The 20,821-nt window shown below is 40.1% G+C and overlaps 1 protein-coding gene across 1 annotated transcript in view; it reads left to right on the top strand.

The window, feature by feature from the left end:
• The first annotated feature begins 3,925 nt into the window (after window positions 1-3,925).
• The window catches only part of ITGA2 (integrin subunit alpha 2), a 71,501-nt gene continuing 54,605 nt past the window's right edge, over window positions 3,926-20,821 (top strand). Inside the window, exon 1 of the mRNA XM_075741064.1 lies at window positions 3,926-4,052. Coding sequence (XP_075597179.1) covers window positions 4,016-4,052 — 37 coding nt within the window. The 5' untranslated portion in view covers window positions 3,926-4,015. The remainder of the gene's footprint in view (window positions 4,053-20,821) is intronic.

Here is a 20,821-nt window from a genome sequence, read left to right as displayed (position 1 = left end):
CAATAATGGCTTGGAATTAAATCATAGAATGAGCTAAATACTAAGAATAACCAATCCTTATACATACCAGAAGTCTCTCTTCCTGATTATTCATTATAATTAAATCAATTGAATAGAAAACTATGAATTGGCCCAACAGCAGAAATACGTAAAAGAATCAATATTGGGTCAGAACAAAGTCTATGCAGTACCAAGTTATGTCTCATGTCAGCCAAAGCAGATACCAAGGGAAAAGCATAAGACCAAAGCATGCAGGCGACCAGCTTGCCACAAGGACTCTTCCAGCCTCCAGCCTTTTTGCAGCTCAAGGTCTTCATAGGCTGGGAAGGTTTCAATGTGTTTAGCAATCCTTGGCAGATTTCTTTTCCCTGACCTTGACTGGGAACCCAAGTTAGCTCTAAACATCTGCCCCCTGCGGCACTGCGGTCTGCACCTGCATGCATCCTTCTGTTTGTGCTGATCTTGCTACGTGGCAGCTTCATCAGATGTCTCACTCATGTATTGTAAAAGACCAAGTACAACTGAGCCCATCAGCCTGATCCACGCCCCTTCTAGTATATATTTACCATTTCCTTTTAAAGGCATCTCTTTTCCAGAACAAAGAGTCCTAATATACTTGGTTAGCCTTTGCATTGAGGTCATTCCCCACTTTCCTTATTCTGTCTCAACTCTTTCTAGTTCTGCTGTAGCATTTTGAGATCACCAAACCAAACTTGCACAAACTGTTAAAAATGTGTGTTTTGGACAGTAGCATAGCTGTTTTCTTTTCTACTCACTGCCTAAATAATTGCTAAAATCTCATTTGTGTATTTTTTACCTTTTCCAGTTTAACACCAAAACTGAATTATTACTAATGTCTAACCTACATCCTCACAGCTAATTTTAACGTTTCCTTTTTAGATTTGATTTTTTTTAGTATCTTATTTTTTTCCTTCAGTGCAGCCCTTAACATAACATTTGTTTACAGACACCATATGTCTGCCAAAAATAATAACTGATACTTGATAGCCCTTCCCTTTAACATCTATCTTCAGACAAATCATATCAAAGGAGTGACCTGGAGTCACACACCTTGGCCTCCCTGTGTGCAAATCACACCACCTTTGCAAGAGCTCCTCCCAGAAACATGTTAACAAAAAACTCCTCAGTTTTGCATACCACAGAAACTGTGAGTCTGTGGCCACTCCTCGTAGATGACAAAAATTAAAATATCTGAATGTTTTTCTGAGAAGGTTGGCATTAATTGTACATTTTGTCATCACATTAAAAAGCTAGGATAATACACATTAGTTGTAAAATCCCAACATGAAACTGATTTTTAAGCAGGAGTTCACCAAAATATCTTTTAAAAATCAAATATTTCCCTCTGCAACTTTTCATTTTTCTTGAAAATGCAAAAATTATAGTAATCTTTTTGTAATGGAACTTATCTAACTACTTGCTTCCCACAGCCCTTACCATGAAGAAGAAAGTTCTTTTGGCACTTGCCAACAAAACAGTTTCTTCTAGCGTGCACATAATCCATATTTGCATAGAACCAAGCTTGAAACTTTGCAAACCAGCTCAAGCAGACATGGTGTTTTTGGCAAGTGTCCCTGACAAGCAGACACAACAGGGTCATACAAAACACATCATTAAACAACAAAGATATGTACAGCACAGGGTGTATATCTGTCCCATTTTAAATTGCAAATATAAAGAGCACTAACCAAACTGTTCTCTGGATGATTATTTTTATCAGTGTGGGTGAACTATAATAAGGAATAATTTTTCGGAATAAGTATAATATGTATAAAGTAGCTCAAGAGAGTCAAAAAGGAGAAATACTACACAATATAGAAAATCTGGTTTTCTGTAATATGAATCACATATAGCTCAGCATTATATGAGAGGGTTGCTATCAAATGCCTTTTAATCTGTTTAAAACAGAAGTATTCATCTAAGGGAATACTGTCAAAGAATACAATAATTCACACAGTATTTATTCTCCTATGACCTATTCTTTGTAGATACAGACAAATGTTGGTCTGAGAAGCAACACCCTGGGAGACAGCCTTTGTGTGTGAGAAACTATTTTTCAACATTGTGTCTGGCTGAGGAAGAAAGTTTCGTATCCTTAGGGTATATTTATAATTAGAATGATGTAACTGAATCAAAGACATTGTTTCTTAGGAAACTGAGACATCTTAGTCTGTGGAGGTTATTTTAGGGTGGGGCAGAGGGGGATTCTAGGTTTATTTCATCTATTAAGAAACCATTTTTCTCTATGCTGTGGAATTTTTTTTCTTATTGTCCTTTCATTAGTATCTATTAATTAGCATTCTTCTTCTTCCTTGTAGAACTACAGATTTTCCTCCTCGTCCCAGAGCTGCACAAATATTTATACGCTCCGTGCAGATGGGAAGAGAAGTGGCTAGAGCTGCTCTCCCGATCACAACTTGCCTGCAATCACTGGATCGCACTTGGTACCGAAGCTGATGCTTCTGCCTCAGGTATCTGCACCTTGAAGCGTCTGTTTGCCAGGCTTCTGTGACACCACAAAGAGGAAACCCAGGAACTGCTCTCAGACACATGAGCCATTTCTGTTAGTGTTAGAAAAGGGCTTCAGAGTTCAGAAGAGACGGTGGGAAGTGCTCACAGTGAATCCATGTGCAAGGTTCATGTGTAACAGGGAGTTCATGTGCAAGGATGAGTAACATGCTTGGATGTCCTAAAAGAGTAAATATATGAAATAAATCAATGTGATTAATACAGAGACAGATCCCTGCTGTACTTCTGTCAATGACTTTAATGTCCTCGCAAAATTTCCTGAATTACACAATGTCCATAAAGGACTAATGTCCAAATAAATACCTGTTGAACAATCCCACCTGTTGACAAACTTCTTCATTTTGACTTACAATTCAGATTCAGAATGTTAAAAAGAAATAAGAAACTAAGAGAATGCATGTACTTTTATAGCCCCCCTGAAATAAAAGCTATTGTCTGTGTCACACCTAAGGACCATAACCTAGATGCTGAGAAGGGGGAAGGAAGGAAGGAAGCATTTCTATTTCAATTTTCCAAGCAAACTGTCTTTTTCATTACACAATGTTAATACCAAGTTCAAAATTATTCAGGAGAAATAATTTTTACAAAATAGAATACATCCAATATGAAAAGGGAGCACCACAGATTTTGATATTTACCAGAACTGGAGAAAATGAATGTTTCTCAAGCACTCTGAATATACAGTATTCAAACAGTGCTGGCAAGGCTAGATAGGCTGAAAGCTGCACAGCACACAGGTACCCTGCTCTTTGCACTTCTTCCTGATTTCTTTGTGAGTTGAAATCCTCACCTCTCCTTACTGGCTTTGATTCACATTGTCTCCCTGGATATTGGCCTGGCACCTAAGCCAACATAGGCAGTATTTTGCGTAGGCAATAAATCCTCACCTCATTGCCAACTTCGGATCAGTTGTGTGGCAAGGCTCCTGCACAGCTGAGGGCATATTCTGCAGGAATTTTATTTAAAGGAGAAGATACAGACTTAATGTCATTAAATGTTCAATTTAATACTCGAGGAAGACAGCCACTCTAGGCCGTTACATAAATCCGCGTTTTACCACGATTCCATTCTTTTCCAAAACTGGGAAAGAGGCATCCCCACCCCTCCAAAGCGCTGTCTCAGGCTACCCCGGGCTCAGGCTCCGCAGACCTCCTTCCAGCGCAGCGCCGGGGAGCGGGCACGCAGGGGGCGAGAACCGAGGGGGACAACCCGGCCGCAGAGTCTCCCGGGGACCGCCGGGACCCCGCCAGCGAGCACCGCGGGGGCGGGGGGCGGGAGCTGCCTCTGACCGCTCCGCGCCCGCGGCGCAGGGGGCGTGGAGGAGGACGAAGAAGAGGAAGAGGAGGAGGAGGAGGAGAAGAAGGAGGAGGGGTATTTCGGGGCGGCGAGGAGCAGGTGGCGCTCAGTGCCGCGCTAGGAAGCGGCCAGCTTGGGAGCGGGACCGGCCCGACTTCCGCACCGCACCATGGGCTCCGCGCTGCTGCCGCTGCTCCTCGCTCTGGGTAGGTCTGTCTGTCTGTCTCCCCGCTCTGCGTAGGTCTGTCTGTCTGTCTCCCCGCTCTGGGTAGGTCTGTCTCCCCGCACCGGGAAGGAAGGTCTCCCCGCGGGCGGTGACTGCCCCGCTGCGAGCGGCCCCGGTCTCCGGGCCGGACTGTGCGTGTGGCTGCGGCCCCGTGTGGAGCGCCGGGTACCGGTGGCGTTTTTAAAGCAGGTTAAAGCCTCAAACTCCTGGATTGGCGTGGAGTTCGCCTTTCCATAAAATGGAGCGTGTGCGCGCTGAGGGAGAGGGAATCGGTGCAATTCGATGTGTGAATTTATGGTTATGTGGCGATTACGCCTTTTTAAAAGGGAAGATGATACAATTGTGAATGCTGTTCCTAATTTGCAAGAGGTCTGTTCCTACCCTGTTGGGCAGATGTCGCTCCTTGGAAAAGGACAGGGAAACTTGAACCATCTCCTTCTCTTGGCTGACTAAATTACCATTACATACATTTTCCTGGGAACTATAAGCCATCATATTCACATGCCATGAGCGAATTCCCAAGCACTTTCAGAGTTTTAGTATTACTGTATATTCTCACAAACCCTTAATTGGCAAGTTACTGAAGAAGCAGCATAAAAATCAGTTTTCACTGATGAGCTGTTCCAACTTGTTCTTTCAGTAACTACAGCAAACTCTGCCTTGGAATGTGCGGCTGTGGGGTATGAAATCAAATACAAAAATATTAACCTGTGATGAGATATACAGTATACATATAACCTGGTAACTTTTTAAAAAAGAAAAATTCTTAAAAGTATCAATGGTCAAAACATTCACTCTGTGCTTTTGCTTAGCCATCCTTTATTTTCCTGGTTACAGCCACTGTGCACCAGAAACATTAAAATCCCCAGTAATTCATGGGGTTTTAGGATTTGCAAAGGTTTGTAGAGTGGTGCTGAAAGCAGAGGTTGAGGACTGATTGCGAGGATTGCCCTCACAATGAGACTGACAGAAGTGGGATTGGCCTACTTTGTTCAGGCACTATCCATGATTTGTCTTCTTTTATACAGTTGAAAGCTGTCATAATTTTGATTTCAGATGTGTCATGACATTTGATGTTAGTAGATGTAATTGCTGAGGTAATACTGTCTTAGGCCTTTTCGATCTTGTAGAAGTAGCAGGGAAAAGAAGATTTCAGGACTGGAGCATTTTCCCCAAGTGATCTGGAGTCCCACTGTGGTGGTGCTGTTGCAGCTTTCCCAAAATCATTTTCAAATTGACTGAATTCTGATTAACTGTTTTACTTTCAAAGGTGATGTTCTTGAATTTAATCGGGCTAGCTAAGCTGCATTAGTCAGTACTTCAGGAAAACTTCCCAAGTTTATTTTAAATTTGATTTTATGTCAATATAGTCACTTCTGAATTGTCAGCTAATGGACCACATAGAGGTATTGCTTTGTGGTGTCTCCACAAATTCAACTAAAAGTAACACAAAAGTAAAGGTGTGGGTTATTCATTGTTGGTGTATTCATTTGTGTTTGGAAAGTCATTAAGACTTTGTAGATGATACAAGAAGAAAGGAATAGAAATGCAATAGAACTACAATTTTAATGAGTTTGCTATCAACTTGATTACTCATTGATCAAAAAGTATATAGCATACCGAAGTAGATTATGTTAAGAAGAGTAACAGTAAGTGAAGGACTTGTTAGGGCAACCTATACAACGAAGCCTGATGTTTTCTGTTGTAACACCCTGCTGTTAGCTGCTTATAGGTTTGCCACATTTGGTTCTTTAAATTTACATTTTAAGGATCTATTTTTTTTCCTTAGCCAGTTCTTAAAAATCAGAGCCAACATAGCCCAGCATTTTCTGAGAGTGCGGCCAGTGGAAAATACAGTAGCTTTCCTGGGCTCAATTCTGGTAACATTTTCTTTGGAAAGCTCGAATGCCCTCATGTTTCGGAGGAGATACTTGAAATTTGGCAGGAAGGTGCTATTTGCATCATCTTGAATATCTACCTAAATTTGGCCAAGTAACAAATGCTTGGAAAACTGCATTGCTCTGGAAAGAAATCTGGTTTTGTCAGCTTGATTCTACATTGATTCTTGACAGTACATTCTGTCCATCCTTGGTGCGGAGCTCTCTCAGACTTCCCCTGCTATTGGAACCGTAGTGGGGTGTAGCTGTGTTTCTGTGTGAGGTCTAGATATACACCTGCAAACATAGAAACTCTTTTGTGTTCTCTTGTTATTTTGTACTTTTACAGCTGTCTCCATTGTTGTTTGAGGCACTCTGCTTTCCAGTTTGCTTCTGGGTCCTGGTCTGCCGATTGTCCGTACTGCACGCTGTTAGCTGATTCCTGGGCTCTGGGTAAAATCAGCTTGTTCTTACCTTTCATGAGAATAATTCACTTCAGAACAAATTCTCAAGTGACAGTGTTGGAGAACCATGCCTAGTGGAGGAAATCAAATTTAGGGTGGCCTCACCTATACTGTCTCAGCAGGCTTTCACATTCAAGAACACCACGAACCTTCCTCCAAAAACCCAGGATGTGAATGATATCACTCTGGCACATTCTTAAAATCTCTGCTCTGTGAAGCACGCATCCCTCACTCTATTTAAATCTGAAGTGAAAAATCACAGCTAAATAAGGGTTATTAGGCCTTTGGGCCACAGGTGTACCACTTGAGGACCACAAGTCCTCAAGCTTCCCTCCGGGAACCAGGCAGTCTGGAGGAAAAAGGAGCCCTATCTGAAACTGGGAAGGGAGGATGCTCTGAAACTTTGGATAGAATCGAGAATTTCCAAGTGTAACCCCTTTTCTGTTTGGTACATATCTGACCCTTGCTGATGAAAAGCATCCTGTTGTCCTGGGGACCTTGTTGGCAATGGGCTGTAGAGCTGTATAGAGGGATAGGAGAGGACCCCAGTAACATAGTCTTTTTCTTCAGATCAGTTTTGTTTAAACTGGGATGAAAGTTGTGATAAGAGTTTAACATGCAAAAGGTAGAAAGTGCCTGAAATAAGTCAGCAACCTGGATTTGTCCCTTCTGCGCATCAATGCATTATGCTGTCGCTGCCTGTGGACAGGGGAAGGCAGTGAGGTCAGAGAAGAGGCTGAGTCTCCTGCCTTGCTTAGTTTTGAAATCAGAAGGTGTTTTATGAATAAGGAAGAAAGGTAGCGTGAAAAAGGAATTTTTTTTTTCCTCTTGCAGAATTGGATTCTTTCTCTCCTTTTTTGTCACAAAAGCCGAGTGCAGTTTTAGGCGAGTCATTTAAATCAAATCTTTGACACGTGGTTGGAGCTTTTGTGTTCTTCTCTTTCTCTTTGCTCAGCCAGGGGTTCTCAAAACTGAAGCTGCGTTTTGACAATCTGGTTAAGCTGACCTGAATGTGGGGCTGATGCTGCAAGGACGTTTTGTCTGCTCCTGATTGCATGTTCCCACCAGTTTCCCTGTGCTACCACTGGGGCTTGGGCTGGGGAACAGGTCAGGGACCCATTTGTCTGAATAATTTTTTCCCCTTCTTTTGGCCAGGTTGGTTCTGGAAATGAGTTAAACTGATCCTGTTCACTTGAGCTATTTATTTGAGTGCTAGTGCTGGCATAGGGGACAGGCAGAACTCGTGGCCAGAGGAGGGAGGGAATTTGGAAAAGTCCCTTTCACTGGTAGCCAGCACTTCCACTGGCTTGGGCTGGTTGTTGAAGTGCATCTTGACATGCAAAGCTGCTGTGTATTCACAGTTGTGAATGAAGTAAATGGAAACTGTATTTTGAATGTGCTAAGTATTCTGAAAAAATAAGGCTTTAGATGTATCACTAGATATCCAAAAGTAGTAAGTACTTTTAACATTGATTTTTATTTATTTGTATTTTAAATGGAGCTAAGGATGATGTCTCATTTTACTTGAGTGTTGAAAATTAAATTCTCTGTCATTTGCAAATACTTACATGCTTATGGTCAAGATATGTAGAGATGAATCCACAAGGAAGCTGCTAATTCAGTAGGTTAAAATATTATACATAAAAAGTACAAGGCCATGTGCTGAACAGCAAGGGCTAAACTGATAACTGAATAGCAAGTGAAAATTGCACATTTGGTGCAATAAATGAAGCCAGAAGTCCAGGTGAAAATGTAGTGTATGATTGTAAAACACATGCATGTGCACACCAACTTAAAGCTGTACAACCCATCTTAATTTCTGCCTTTCCCCCTCTTTGTGATCTTCTTTTGTTATCTTGCTATTTTATTATTGTATTTGTGAGTAATGTTAAAAATCATTCTAAAATCTGGAGATTGCTTGAAAACAGGATCCAAACATGAACTTTTCTTAAACTAAAACTATCTCTAAGTTTTCCCTACTTTAAGGGAGTTTGTCAGGTAGTAGTGTTATTTTTGGAGTTTTGCCTTTCACAGCATTGCGCATTGAAGCGAGGCTTCATTCATACTGTATTACAGGACTTGTATTTTGTACAAATGATGTTTATTTTAGAAAGCATACAGGGTATTACCATCACACTCCTAAACACATTAACAGTTAATATTTGTGCATAATTTGGGCAAAGTCAACATGAGACCTTACCAACAAGTTTTAACTGTGTGCTGTCTGGCTCTGGAACAATTTTTGAAATTGTTCTTTGCTTTTTTGGTTCAGTGACAGAGAATTTTCATTTAAGAAGTCAAAGAAGTAAAAGGATCGATACTCCTTGGTTTTACTGTGTTTCTTAGCCACTATATAAATAATATTCATTGTGTTCTTTCTTCACTGTTGTTAATTTTGAATTGAGGAAAGTGGGTTTTGCATGTACTTCATGTAATATATTTTCATGAGGGCTAATAACTGTAACTGCCAATGTAATGGCTTAATGTTGAACAGCTAAATGTTAATAAAATACTTTCCTTTAGGGTTAATGCAAGTAGAAGGGAGTTTCTACATCTTCAGACGAGTGAAGCAAGTCATTTTCCCCAGGAGGAATCTCGGGCACTATCTATCCAGTGTTGTTATTTTCATTTAAAGGTTCCCTTTGTTAGGCTCTGTGCAGGCGAGTTCCCATTTCCATGGTGACCGTGCCGAAATGCAGACGGGACACAGGCTGGATTCTCATCGGCGTAGCCATGCACTTGCATACCAACACATGTTATCTGCTTGGATTAGGACGTTTCCATTAGCAGTTTTAATGTTTAGGACTTCTTTTTCACATAGCGATCCCTGGCCCTGCGATACTGCGCTGTGTTAAGATTTCAGACACTGTACAGCGAGAGAAAGAAAACTGATAAGTTTATTTTTTGTTTAAATAAATTGGCTCTACTGTTCCCATTCACATTAGTCAAGGACATCAGAGAATTGTCTCAGCTTTGGTTTTCATTTCTGTTAAAGATAACAGAGAAGGATTTTTATTTATAAACCTTTACGTGAAAGACTGACGTATCTGTGCTGAATAGTTATATGAACATCCCTTCTTCTCAAGGCACTGATAAAAGGATAATAAAAATAAATTAAGGTGAATTACATGGGATAAATGATACCTTCTGTCTATGTTAGCTGAGTGTGAGCGTGTATCCCTGTAAAGCAATATATGATATGCACACACTTTCTCAAGGTGCAGAATATTAAGGCATCTAGTGGAGTCAACATAAGCTATGTGAGCATGTCCATAGCTTCCAAATCAGGTTGGGAGTTCTGAATTACTAAATAAACTCAATATTCTGAGTACTAATAACTGTTACTTTGAATTAGTCCCTGAATAGCATTTCAGGATCTTCGGAGGACTAACTTTTATTTTGTCCTGGAGATGCATATTCTTTAAAAAATCTAGTGAGACTTGCATATTATTCAGAATTTACAAGAGGAATTATATAGGCAAAGAAGTGAGATCAACACAGACTCTTTGAATGCAGGACAAGCAAAGACATTTTGTGTATAACTGAATGGCTTCTGCATGGTTGAATGTCACACATGATGAATGTCACGGATTCTTTTGTCCCTTTCAAATTACTGGTAGACGGGGTGAAGGGCTTGGAAGCTATGCACAGACCTAGTGGAACTCTCTTGCTTTATTACCGATTTGTTTTGCTCTTTGAATCCTGCTTCCAAGTTCATCATTCTTCCTTTACTACATACACAATATTTTTTTAACCACAGAAATCTCCTTGGCTAATATGGTTGGATATTTCTAAAGAACAGACAATAAAGAAATCTTGAGGAAAATTACTCTTAACAACACACTTCTGGAGGGGAGAGTATCACACAGTGGAAGTACCTGAGAAAATAACAGAGTTTGAGGGTGGTGGTGATGGGGAAAGATTGAATTAGGTTTTTACCTTTTATCTGTCGGCCTGTCTAGCTAGCTATCTCAAATACACGTGACCCTTAAGCAAGAAAGCTGGCGGCAGCTGATGCTGTGTTCAGGCTGCAACACAAAGCTGTATGTAGTGGTAAGACTGCGGATGCCCAGGCGGCCTGACCCACTGCATTACCCAGTAAATAACTACCTCGCGAGCTTGCCCGAATGAGGAATAGTCGACCTGTGCTTGGCTCACATGAGCTTAGTTGAGCAATGGATGCCCTTACGAAAAGCTGTGAGCCCAGCACGTTTTTTGGGATGTGTTTGTGTCATGCTCTATGCTGCCTGGAATAAGGCAGCTGCCCGCAGGTAACCAGCTGGATTAGCTAACCAGGTGTCTACCTCTTCGACATACGCAGCAGTCACTTCTCATAACTTCTCAGTCCTTGTGACTGTTGTGTCCATGTCTCCCTTCAACTGCAAAAGCACACCCAGTAAGAAATTCTACTTGATTATATAATCTGCTAAAACAACAAATCAGTAAATTACTGGACTTTAAGCTTAAATTTACTTTTGGCTGGTCCCAGTCTCTTAGTTAGGTAAATGTCTAAGTAGGTGTCCAAATCAGGGCAACCTGTGTCAAGAGTCAGTGGCCTGGTTTCATAATAGCAACTGTAGCAATGCTACAGTAAGGAAAGTAAAACACAGAATAACCCCTTTGATAGACACCTGTCTGAAGCAGAAGCAAGTGGGTATCTTGTCCCTGGGCAAATAGTGTGTCCTAGATGGTTACCAAATATCATTGCAGCGGAGGGTGCGTGACTCAGATGTTCCTGTGCCTGAATCCTTATTTGCATTTTCTATTTGAGGACAATGGTAATTGCTAACTGAAGAAAGGCACAACATTTTATTAAATAGTTTTTCACCCATTCTACCTTCTTAATTGTAAATTCTAATAAGACCCTAAGAGCAGTGGTCTAATAGTGTACATGAGAGCAATTTAATCAAATATTCCTACTGTGTAGAATAAAACTCAGTTATATTTAGGTGCAATACTTCGGAGGCACATAGAACTGTTTTGATTTATAGATAATAAATTCAGATTTAGCTGAAATTTCTCAAATGAGAATTTAGGTAACCTTTCCTTAAAAAAAAATGTAAGTGGCCTGATACTTCATCTAACTATGCCCACCAAATAGAGTTCCCATTTAAATATGCCTGAAATTAATTTTCAGTCATTTCTGCTATTCTAAATGAAGTAAATATCTTATTAAGATGGACAAAACAATAAACAGAGAAAAAAAAAATCCAGCAGCACTTCTTGGATAGTAGTTTTTTTGTAGCTCTGCTAATAATAGTTATCTGTTTGACTGTAGCCAAATATCCGTTCATTTCACTGTCTCTAACTCTCTTTTTTTTTCTTTTCCAAACTGCCCAAACCTAGTTCATCATATTGAACAGTAAAAAAAAAAGAATACTGTAAGAGTCTCTGGATTTGTCTTTCTGAGACGTTGACAGCTACAATAGACTTCACTTCTCTGAAGACAAAAAGCAACTGTTCTGATTCTGTGGAAGCAAGTATTATCTGCAGAAAACTCTTCTTAAATGTACATGGGCCCTTCTCTCTGACCCCAAAATGTACAATGCCTGCATTTTACAAAAAAGATAACTTCTTTTTGAACTTTTGACTGGAGATAGCTTGTTACCCACCTGACCACAGGCATCTGGATATGCCAGAGTCAGGCTGAGGGCTGGGAGAGCGCACCCTGCAGCCCCACTTCACCAGAAACCTGGTCCCCCTGCCCCAGAGTGCAAGTTTAGGTACCTTGGACTCAGCAAAGTCATTTAGGTGCTTTTAAAGTGCATGAAAAATACTTGCTTGCAAAGCGGGAAGGCTCCTGCAGTTAAGGAGGGAGTCGAGGGGAGTGTTTGAACTCTGTTCTTCTCAGGCACCTGCATGAAAGTGCCTCCTTCCCTGAGGTCAAGGGTGGGGGGAAGAATTTTGGGAGGTAGGTGTCCAGTTCAGCTTTCTATCAAGTAGCTGCCTGAGAAGTGATGGCAATAGTCACCTGGGAAACGTGGGCTTAGTTCTCCCTTGAGGCTCACTGCGATGTAGACTTGCCTCTCAGACTTTTCCAGAAGCATCTTTGGTACCAGGCAATAAAGTAGGGGAGCACTCTCTACCTCTGTTACCGAAACCAGGTCTCAGCTCATCCCCAGATGCATGTTCGTGTTTCCAGGCAGACAAGCAAAGACACATCTTGCCTGTGGCCTAACAACGTCTGGGGATTTAGCTGGGAGGAGGAGTTCTGACTTGGCCCTTTTGGACTGCTTAAGCAATTCACATTTGGTAAACAGGCAGTGCATTTAAAAAAAAAATATTTAGCTATTTAGTTAAATCATTTAACTATTTAGAGCAGAAATTATTTAATCAGTAAGCATTCATTGCCTCTGGCCATGATATCAGAGTGGGCCTACAGTCGGGTAGGATACCTTGTTCTTAGGGGTGCTTCTACACCTGTATCACATTCTAAATTTTTATGCAACTTTGTGCTATGAAACGTAGGTGACAGCATTCTGGGTTAGGCAGCTACCGAAGTCTGGGGTTCCTGGACCATTTTCCTAATTTTAATGAGCCCAAATTCTGCCTAAGACATATCTGATGCCAGAATTGATCACTTCAATATGCATTAAGGAGGAATTTCAGGTGAGTGATTGGGACTACCTACCTACCATTCAGGCTGCCAAGCTACAAGCTCCCATTACAATCAGGGGAGAGAAACAGACATTAAGTCTGCTATAGGAAAACAAAAGTTCTGATAATTATAGCTCTTCCAACTATTGTATTATATATCCTGTGGTGCTTTAGAGGTTTTCTTGTTGCAGGAAGCTGATGTAGCAAACTTTTTACAGCTGACACTGTTCTTGTTTCTGGGGCTGTCTGCGTACAGTGCAGAAAGCTGAGCTCCCAGCTACGCTTTGACAAACTGTGAGGGAGGAACAGGGTCCTAAATGCGGTGTCCTAGACAGCGTGATGGCAGGGTTGCTCTCGAGCCACTGCAGGCTGTGGCACTGGAGCAGCAGAGGGACTGATGAAGCTGGTGTGTCCCTCGGCCTTTTTCTAATTTAGCCGTTTCAGGTCACATTTAACAATGATAAATATGATATAACACACTAATGCATTATAGTACACTGGAATTTTCATATAGCCTAGAGTGTGATATGGATAAGGAAATACAGATGCCTTTGGTTGCTTTCCCATCTTCTTGATACCTGTGTGCAAACATGCCTTTTCATTTGTGTACAAACACGTTTTCATAGCAGCTGAAAAAAGCAAAAGCAGCAAATAGGGTATAGAGATCGCAGTTGCATCAGTTTCTGTGTGGTGACATGCATTTCCTCTATTACAGTTGTAATGTGGCTCATGCTTCTCTGACTATATTTGGAAATATTGTTGGTTTAAAAAAAAGGGTCAACAACTGATAAGGTTGACAAAAGGGAAGAGAATTTGCTGGAGTGAAGTGCTGCTTGAAAAGTCAGTTATCATAGGGAAGCACATGAAGTTTTTTTTATCATCGTCACTTGTAAAGCCAGTGACCTAACTGCATATATAACATGTACTTTTTAATCTCTTTTTTTGTATTGTTGAGAACAAATTGTGGTTAGCTAAGGACACAGTTGAAACAATCCTGTTTGTTGTACCAAGATAAAATGAAAACCTCCAGGATATATTAAAAAGATGCAATTTATGTGAATTTTCTGTAAAAGAAAGTTTTTTTCCCACTGAACTTAGTGATGGAAACATGCCAGGATAATAAATTTGAGTGGGCTTGAATACTTGCTGTCTTTATTAAAAACAGATAGGAAGTTGTCAGTCCTGCAGGAACTGCTCTTAAGCATTACTTTGGAATCAGTCCTTGTGTGTATACAGTAGGTTGTTGAGATTTATTAGCTCCAGATAAAGAGCAGCTTATTAGTCTGCTCTGGGAGCCAAGGAGGGCAATGTGTGGGCCACAAATAGAGACTTAGAAAGACAAGTGTTTTGGAGTAACTAATGCAGTCGTGAGTAAATTTAATTAGATCTCTTACTCTGCAGCAGTGCCAGAACAGTAAAATAGAGAGCACCTAGTCATGTTATCCCAGTCTCTCCAACTTTTTGTTCACAGTTTGTGTGTTGTATCATGTCTAGGTTGCTTTTTAGCAGGTTATTGGTAACTCTTCAGTGCAGCTCCTTGGATCATAAACAGTTGTAACTGAAAGGCAGTGACTCAGGCTTTCACACACTCTGAGGCTTTCAGGCTGGAAGCTGACCTACTTCCAGGAAGAAGCGGTCGGCCAACTAAGCCAAGAAAACTTGTTGGAGGGAGGGAGAGGAGGGGAGGAAGAGGGGCGGGAGGGAGGGAGGATTTGTTACTAAATGAGGTATTGTTTTTCCTTTCTTCTGGGTGTTTTTTGGGATTTTTTTTTTTTTTGTTTGTTTTGGATTTGTTGGGGGGGGGTTTTGTGGCCTATGATTTTTTTTCTACACTAAACATTATAATCACTGTTAATTATTAAATAGCTTGAGATATTATAGCTGATGTGATGAAAATGTTGGTCTCAAGACAAAAATAAAACAAACAGATGAAGCAGTAAGATGAAGACTTGCCTTTTAAGGCTTCTGTAAACATAATGAAGTATCAACAAAGTAATTGAAGTGAGGATTATAAAATACTACAACTTTTACTAAAAAAAGCCAGTGTCTTGCCAATAGCATTCTTTGCTTCTTTTGATTCTTGTCAACGGTTCATGTTGGTTTTATTTAGAAGGTTGTTCTCAATAAGAAATGTTAGATTTAAAATGAGAATAGATTAACTGTGATTATAAAACTGCTGTTTCAGTACATAAGCTGCAGATATCTGCTTGCAATTGTGAGTATATACTGATTATGTTGTGCATATTGAAGAAAAAGTTACAAAAAATAGAGAAGTAAATATGCAGGAGAAAACACTTTTGATTTATATTGACTTATTGGCTAAAGGTTCATATACCTTTCCAGATTGAATTATAAGTAGTCCTCTGTTTTCCCTGCATTAAGTGAATTGGATTCCACACAGCCCTGACTGAGTATACTAAAGATATATCAAAAAGGTGGGTTTCATATTTATGTTAATTTACAGAAAAGCCCCAAACAGTGCAACCAATATAGAATTATTTGTTTTACATGGAAAAGAACTTGATTTGATGTCATTACCTGTGCATGCACACAACACATGTACCAATACAGTAAAGCAGATCTGGCTGAAGACTAATACATTAGCAAAAAAAAAAAGTGGTTTCTTTTTTGGGCAGGTTTGCTCCCTGAACAAGCTCATTGCCATGAGAATGAAGCCACAATGAAAAATATCTGTGCTGCAGTTCAATAGAATGAAGTAACTGCATGCTGCTTGTTTTTTTCTTTATGTATTCAGAGTCTTGTCAATAAAACCTTCAAAACACAACTTATTAGGAAAGCTGTTCAAATTATGGGTTGCTCTTTCTGTAAAAATAGTTGACTAATTCCAGTTGGATTATTGCTCTGATAACATAGGTTCTGAATAATAAGGGAGTCATTTTACTCTTACACCAAAATGTTGTTGCCTTTTATTAAAAAGCAGTAAAGTAACAGTAAATATATCCATTATGAAGCAAATACTACTTGACTGCCCTCTTTCCTAACTTCATTACTTTCTCTTTCTGCCTTCATTCTACCTTTTTCCTAATATTTCAAGGACAGTAGGTGACTATAGTGTGAGCAGTATCTGTAGGTGCCTGTACTCCCTTACTAACTTTGGAAACTGTGAGTCAATTTCAGAAAATTTTTGCTGAGGGATGAAAAAAACCAACCAATTGGATATTGGAGTGAGACGAAAGTGCTTTTACAAGTTCCCTGACATCTAAGGCAATCAGTGTGACCTTGCACAGTACAAACCACCAGAAAATCCACCCCAAAGAGAGCCCTTCAGTCATGGAGAAAGCTTGAACCAGAGTTGTCAATCCACTGTGAGATAAAGCCAGTGGAAAAGAAGAGTTACGAGTTCTCTCATCCCTCCCACCCTTTTCTTTTCTCTGCCCCAGCAGTCTGACAGGCTTCAGAGCCCTACCAATGTGCGTTCTTTGGAGAAGGAAATCTTTGAGACCAAGGGGAAAATTTTCTTAGTGGAATTTGTAGTGACTGTCTTAGAGCAGATTAACAAAGGGCAAAGAAAAGCCCTCTTCTGGAAAGAATAGATACTTGAAAAAATGCTACACTGAGTACTTTAGGCACTGTAGGCTGTACACATTTTACTGGCTGCCAATCTATGAAACTGCTTCAGGAAGCAGACAATAATCCAGTAGGATTTTCTTGATGTTTTTTTCCAAAACAATTTGTGGACTAAAAAACCCATGCAAGAATGCATGTAATACAGTCTTGGTTTTACCATAATGCCAGGTCACGGCTTTGTTCTTCTTTAGTGACTACACACTTACCCCTTCCACCCCAAATCCCACAGCGTGCTGATGGGTTTGGGTTTGTCAGGGTCTGCTGCCCTGCTGGAGGCGGCACAGGGGCAGCGGGTATGGCTGCGGAGCAGAGGGGAGCTGCCGCAGGGGCTCCCTCTGTTCCCTCTCCTGGCATCGTTACTGGCACGAATGCTTGCTCACAAAGACAAATGGTTGCTTAGCTGGAATATATAAGAAACTTCTTCTGTTTTATAGCCTGTAGTTGCTTAAAGAAGCAAACACTGTGCCATTAAGGAAAAAAAGGTGATGAGGTTTCCTTCATTGTAAAGTTTCCTACTGGCAAGGTTAATACTAGATAAATTTAAAACTAATGCTTAGCATGGGGTGGATCCTTATAGACTCAGTGGTCAAACACCATTGTGTCATCTTTTCTCTTTGTACCATGATTGCTAGACCTGTTTGATGCAAGCTATAAATAATGGCAGCAGTGAATGCCTCTGTTTGAATGGATGTTTTAATGACATGAGACTTGTTATAACTGAGTCTGTATAATTATGGAATTCTGTCTTATATTGCCTTCTTAAATTGGAGCGTCATCTTTACAATGTAGTATAAAGTGATTAGAAATTCAATTTTACTCATAGACTGAAAACAAAATGACACATTTATTGACACTTATGACACAAAATGCAGGCTAATAATATTTTTAGTATATTTTATTAAACTTTTATAAACTTATGCCACAAACCAAGTAATCAAACACACAAAATCTGATTTCTTTTTTTCTCATCCAATTGAACAATTTTTTAATACTGATTAATCTGAATAAGAGCCTATAATCAGACAACTATTATAATCATGACATCAAATGATCGATTATCCAACAGATATTTTCTGCATGCTTGCTTTAAGCTGTGAGCTTTGCTTACAAAATCAAAACAATTATGAACTGGGTGTACCTAACATGAGCTATTACTTCAGTAAACTTGCTTCAGCTTGCACTTCAACAGCAGCAAACTGAAGGCATTATAGTCATCTTTAGACATGTCATTTATAGTTGCAGAAGAATTCCCACACGTTCAGGCTTAAAGGTGCACAGTCAGAACATGTATTATTTTTCATCCTACTAGAAGCAAGAAAATGGTGGTGCAGAAGTATACCAGCAGCTGCTGGTATACTCCTACGCTGCAGCTGCTGTGGTATATGCTGCAATAGTGCAGTTGCTGAAATACGGGAATTCCCAGGGGAAAAAAAAAAAAAAAAAACAAACATGCAAAGAGATAAGTGGCGTATATTGGAAAGCTTACAGTTCCTTTTATCCCATTAAGCACTTTTTTCTAACTTTTCTTGTCTGAAGCTTTATGTTGGGAGCTGCTTTGCTTGATGAAGCTGTCCACTTTAAACCAAAGTGCCCAAACCCCCTACCCTGTCAGCAGAGAGAAACTGTTGCTTTTGAAGTCTTCAGAGGGGCCTTCAGAAGCTTTAGGCTTGTATCTGGCTTCCTTTGTTTCATACAGTCTGTTTATTTGACTGTAAATAAAGTGCCATTTACAGAAAGAAATTAGGAAGTGATTACTCGCCCGACTAATCTCTCCTAGTGATCGTTAGGTCACAAAGTAGAAGTCTGTCACCAAAAGCTATTAAAATCCAGATAGTGAATTAGTTTTCTTTATTTCAAGATTCTTAAATTATCAAAGTTCAGTGCCTGAAGGCAGCAACAGATACTGAATCTTTCCAGCCTAGAATATACAGTACTCTGAACCTAGATGCTTCAATGATTGGCACCCTTTTAATGCATAAGAGACCCTCTTATTCTGGCACAGGCTTAAAATAGGTTTGAAGCAAACTTAGCATTTTCTCTTTTTTGGCTACAAATGTTTGAATTTCTTGTTCTGAACACTCCATTTAGATAGATGTACAAAATGGATAAAAGATGTCCTTATAGTGTAAGCACTATATATAAGATGGTGAAAAATGGCAGGAAAATGCCTTAGTATATTATTGCAAGTATATACTTGCTAGGCCCAAACCAAGTAAGATTTGCGTGGAGTAGATCTAAAAATCAAAAAACCTTCTGATGATTAGAAAAATGTGGAATTTAAAATGTCTGTGATTGAAATATGCTGAAACTATGGTTCACTTGATAATGTTCATGGTGAGTCAAGAGTGCATTTGCTAGCTTTTCTGCTTCAATTTTGTGAAGCAGTCATGAGTGAGAGGCAAGCTAATCCATAAGAATATTGCCAATGACAGCGTGTCTTCAGAGATGGGGTTTTCACCTTCCCCAAAACCCAGACTTGAACTATGAATATATGTGGTTGTGTTTCGTGTCAAAAGTACTGCAAAACACAGAGTGATATGTCTGTACACATTCTTTTTTTCCAATCTTAAAAAACATGACTCAGGAAATATATTTATCTCTAAGGATGTTTCTCAAGGAACTATACTTTTAGCAAAGGGTAATTGCTTGCTTTACAGAGAACAGCTGTAGATAGTGGTTGTTTGAAATAAGTAATATATGATTTCCTGTTTTGAGTTCACGGTAAAAAAAGTAGTAACTGTGTGAGTTGTATTTAGTCTTCTGCTAGTATCATTTGTGTTTTCTATTCTATGGGCAAAGGTACAAAATTAATTTAAATTTGTTATGTGTCATGAACTTTGCCTGCAAACCTGTGGTTATGATTCTAGTATTTTCACTATGATGTTATTATTATTACAGCTAAGCTACTGTGATGGCTGTTTTATGCTGATATAATCCCTGTTAACCTCTCTTCCAAAGCTGATTTTGGGACCTGGAAAAGAGTGACACCATCAAGTGCTCTGCCCATCAAAACTAGAGAAACGCTTAGAATTTAAGCTTCTATTTTTGAGATGCCAGCATATATCTCCTTAAAGGTACCCTGTTATAAGGTATTATCATACTGGCTGCCACTTTACTACACAATGACTCATACCAAATAATTACGGTGAGGCGTATTTTGTGTGTAGAGCAGGTAAAACTCACTCTGGGCACACAGGAAGGGAGGGGAAACGTGAAAGATGTTGTTTAACCCGTGAGCAACTCCATGAACCTGCCTCACCTGGGAACCTTGGGCAGTAGCTGCATCATGCAACCACAGGTCACGGTTTCTTCTGCCACTGCCATTTTTGGGGGGTTGTCAGGAGCCCTGTGGTGTTCCTCAGCCAGGCTGTAGCTTGTTCCTGGGATCTCACCATTGTCTCAGTCCTACGACCTCCAAGCTGCAGGAGGAGTTATCTACTCCTGGTTATTAGGGGACTCTGTCCCTTTTCCTGCAGCTCTTGTAGTGGACATTCTCCTAGATGTCCACTTACAGCTCTTGATCAGAAAGCAAGCAGGTCCTTATTGAATGAGGGGTGGGCCCCCACGCCTTGCAAACACTTAGGACCTTGTCCCCAGCCCACAGTGCCAGTTCCCCCCCAAAAATGGCATAGAGAGGCATACCCTTATTCCTAGGCACGCAAGTGCCCAAGGAAAAGCAATTAATACCATAACCACAGCAAAGTGGAGTTTCAGTGTTAATTGTCGTGATTTCTTAACGCAGTTCTACTTTGCATGTTTGTATTTCTAAGCTTTCCTGTTTGGACAACTGTTCAGACTGTTTGGACTGAAAACAAAGGCTTCTGGTGTGATAATGCAATGACTCAAAAACGTAGATTTTCTGATGCAGTAGATAATCTGTTTTTTGTTCCAGTGCTTCAAACATTAAGATAGACACTAGAATATAAACAATATTAGCAGTTACAGTCAGTGCACTTTCATTTTGATGTATCTCAGCAGGGTGTTGATGCGTTTGCTGTGCCATAAGCATAACTTATGCCTTCAGGTAAAGGATAACAGACCTCTGAGTCATATTTCTTCCCTCCTGTAAGCTAAAAACATTCCCATTAGTAATGCTGCAACTTTTGTTAAGGCAAACAGTGAATGAGTCTTTAATCTCTGCCCACAATATTATAACACCTGTAAAGATTGTGTTAGACAGGCATTACACATTGGCAGATGAGTACTGTAGGGAAAAGGCTGGG

Source organism: Balearica regulorum, chromosome Z (assembly GCF_011004875.1).
Source record: "Balearica regulorum gibbericeps isolate bBalReg1 chromosome Z, bBalReg1.pri, whole genome shotgun sequence".
Taxonomy (NCBI): domain Eukaryota; kingdom Metazoa; phylum Chordata; class Aves; order Gruiformes; family Gruidae; genus Balearica; species Balearica regulorum.
Note: the sequence above shows the minus strand (reverse complement) of the source record. Positions and strands in the feature narration are given on the sequence as shown.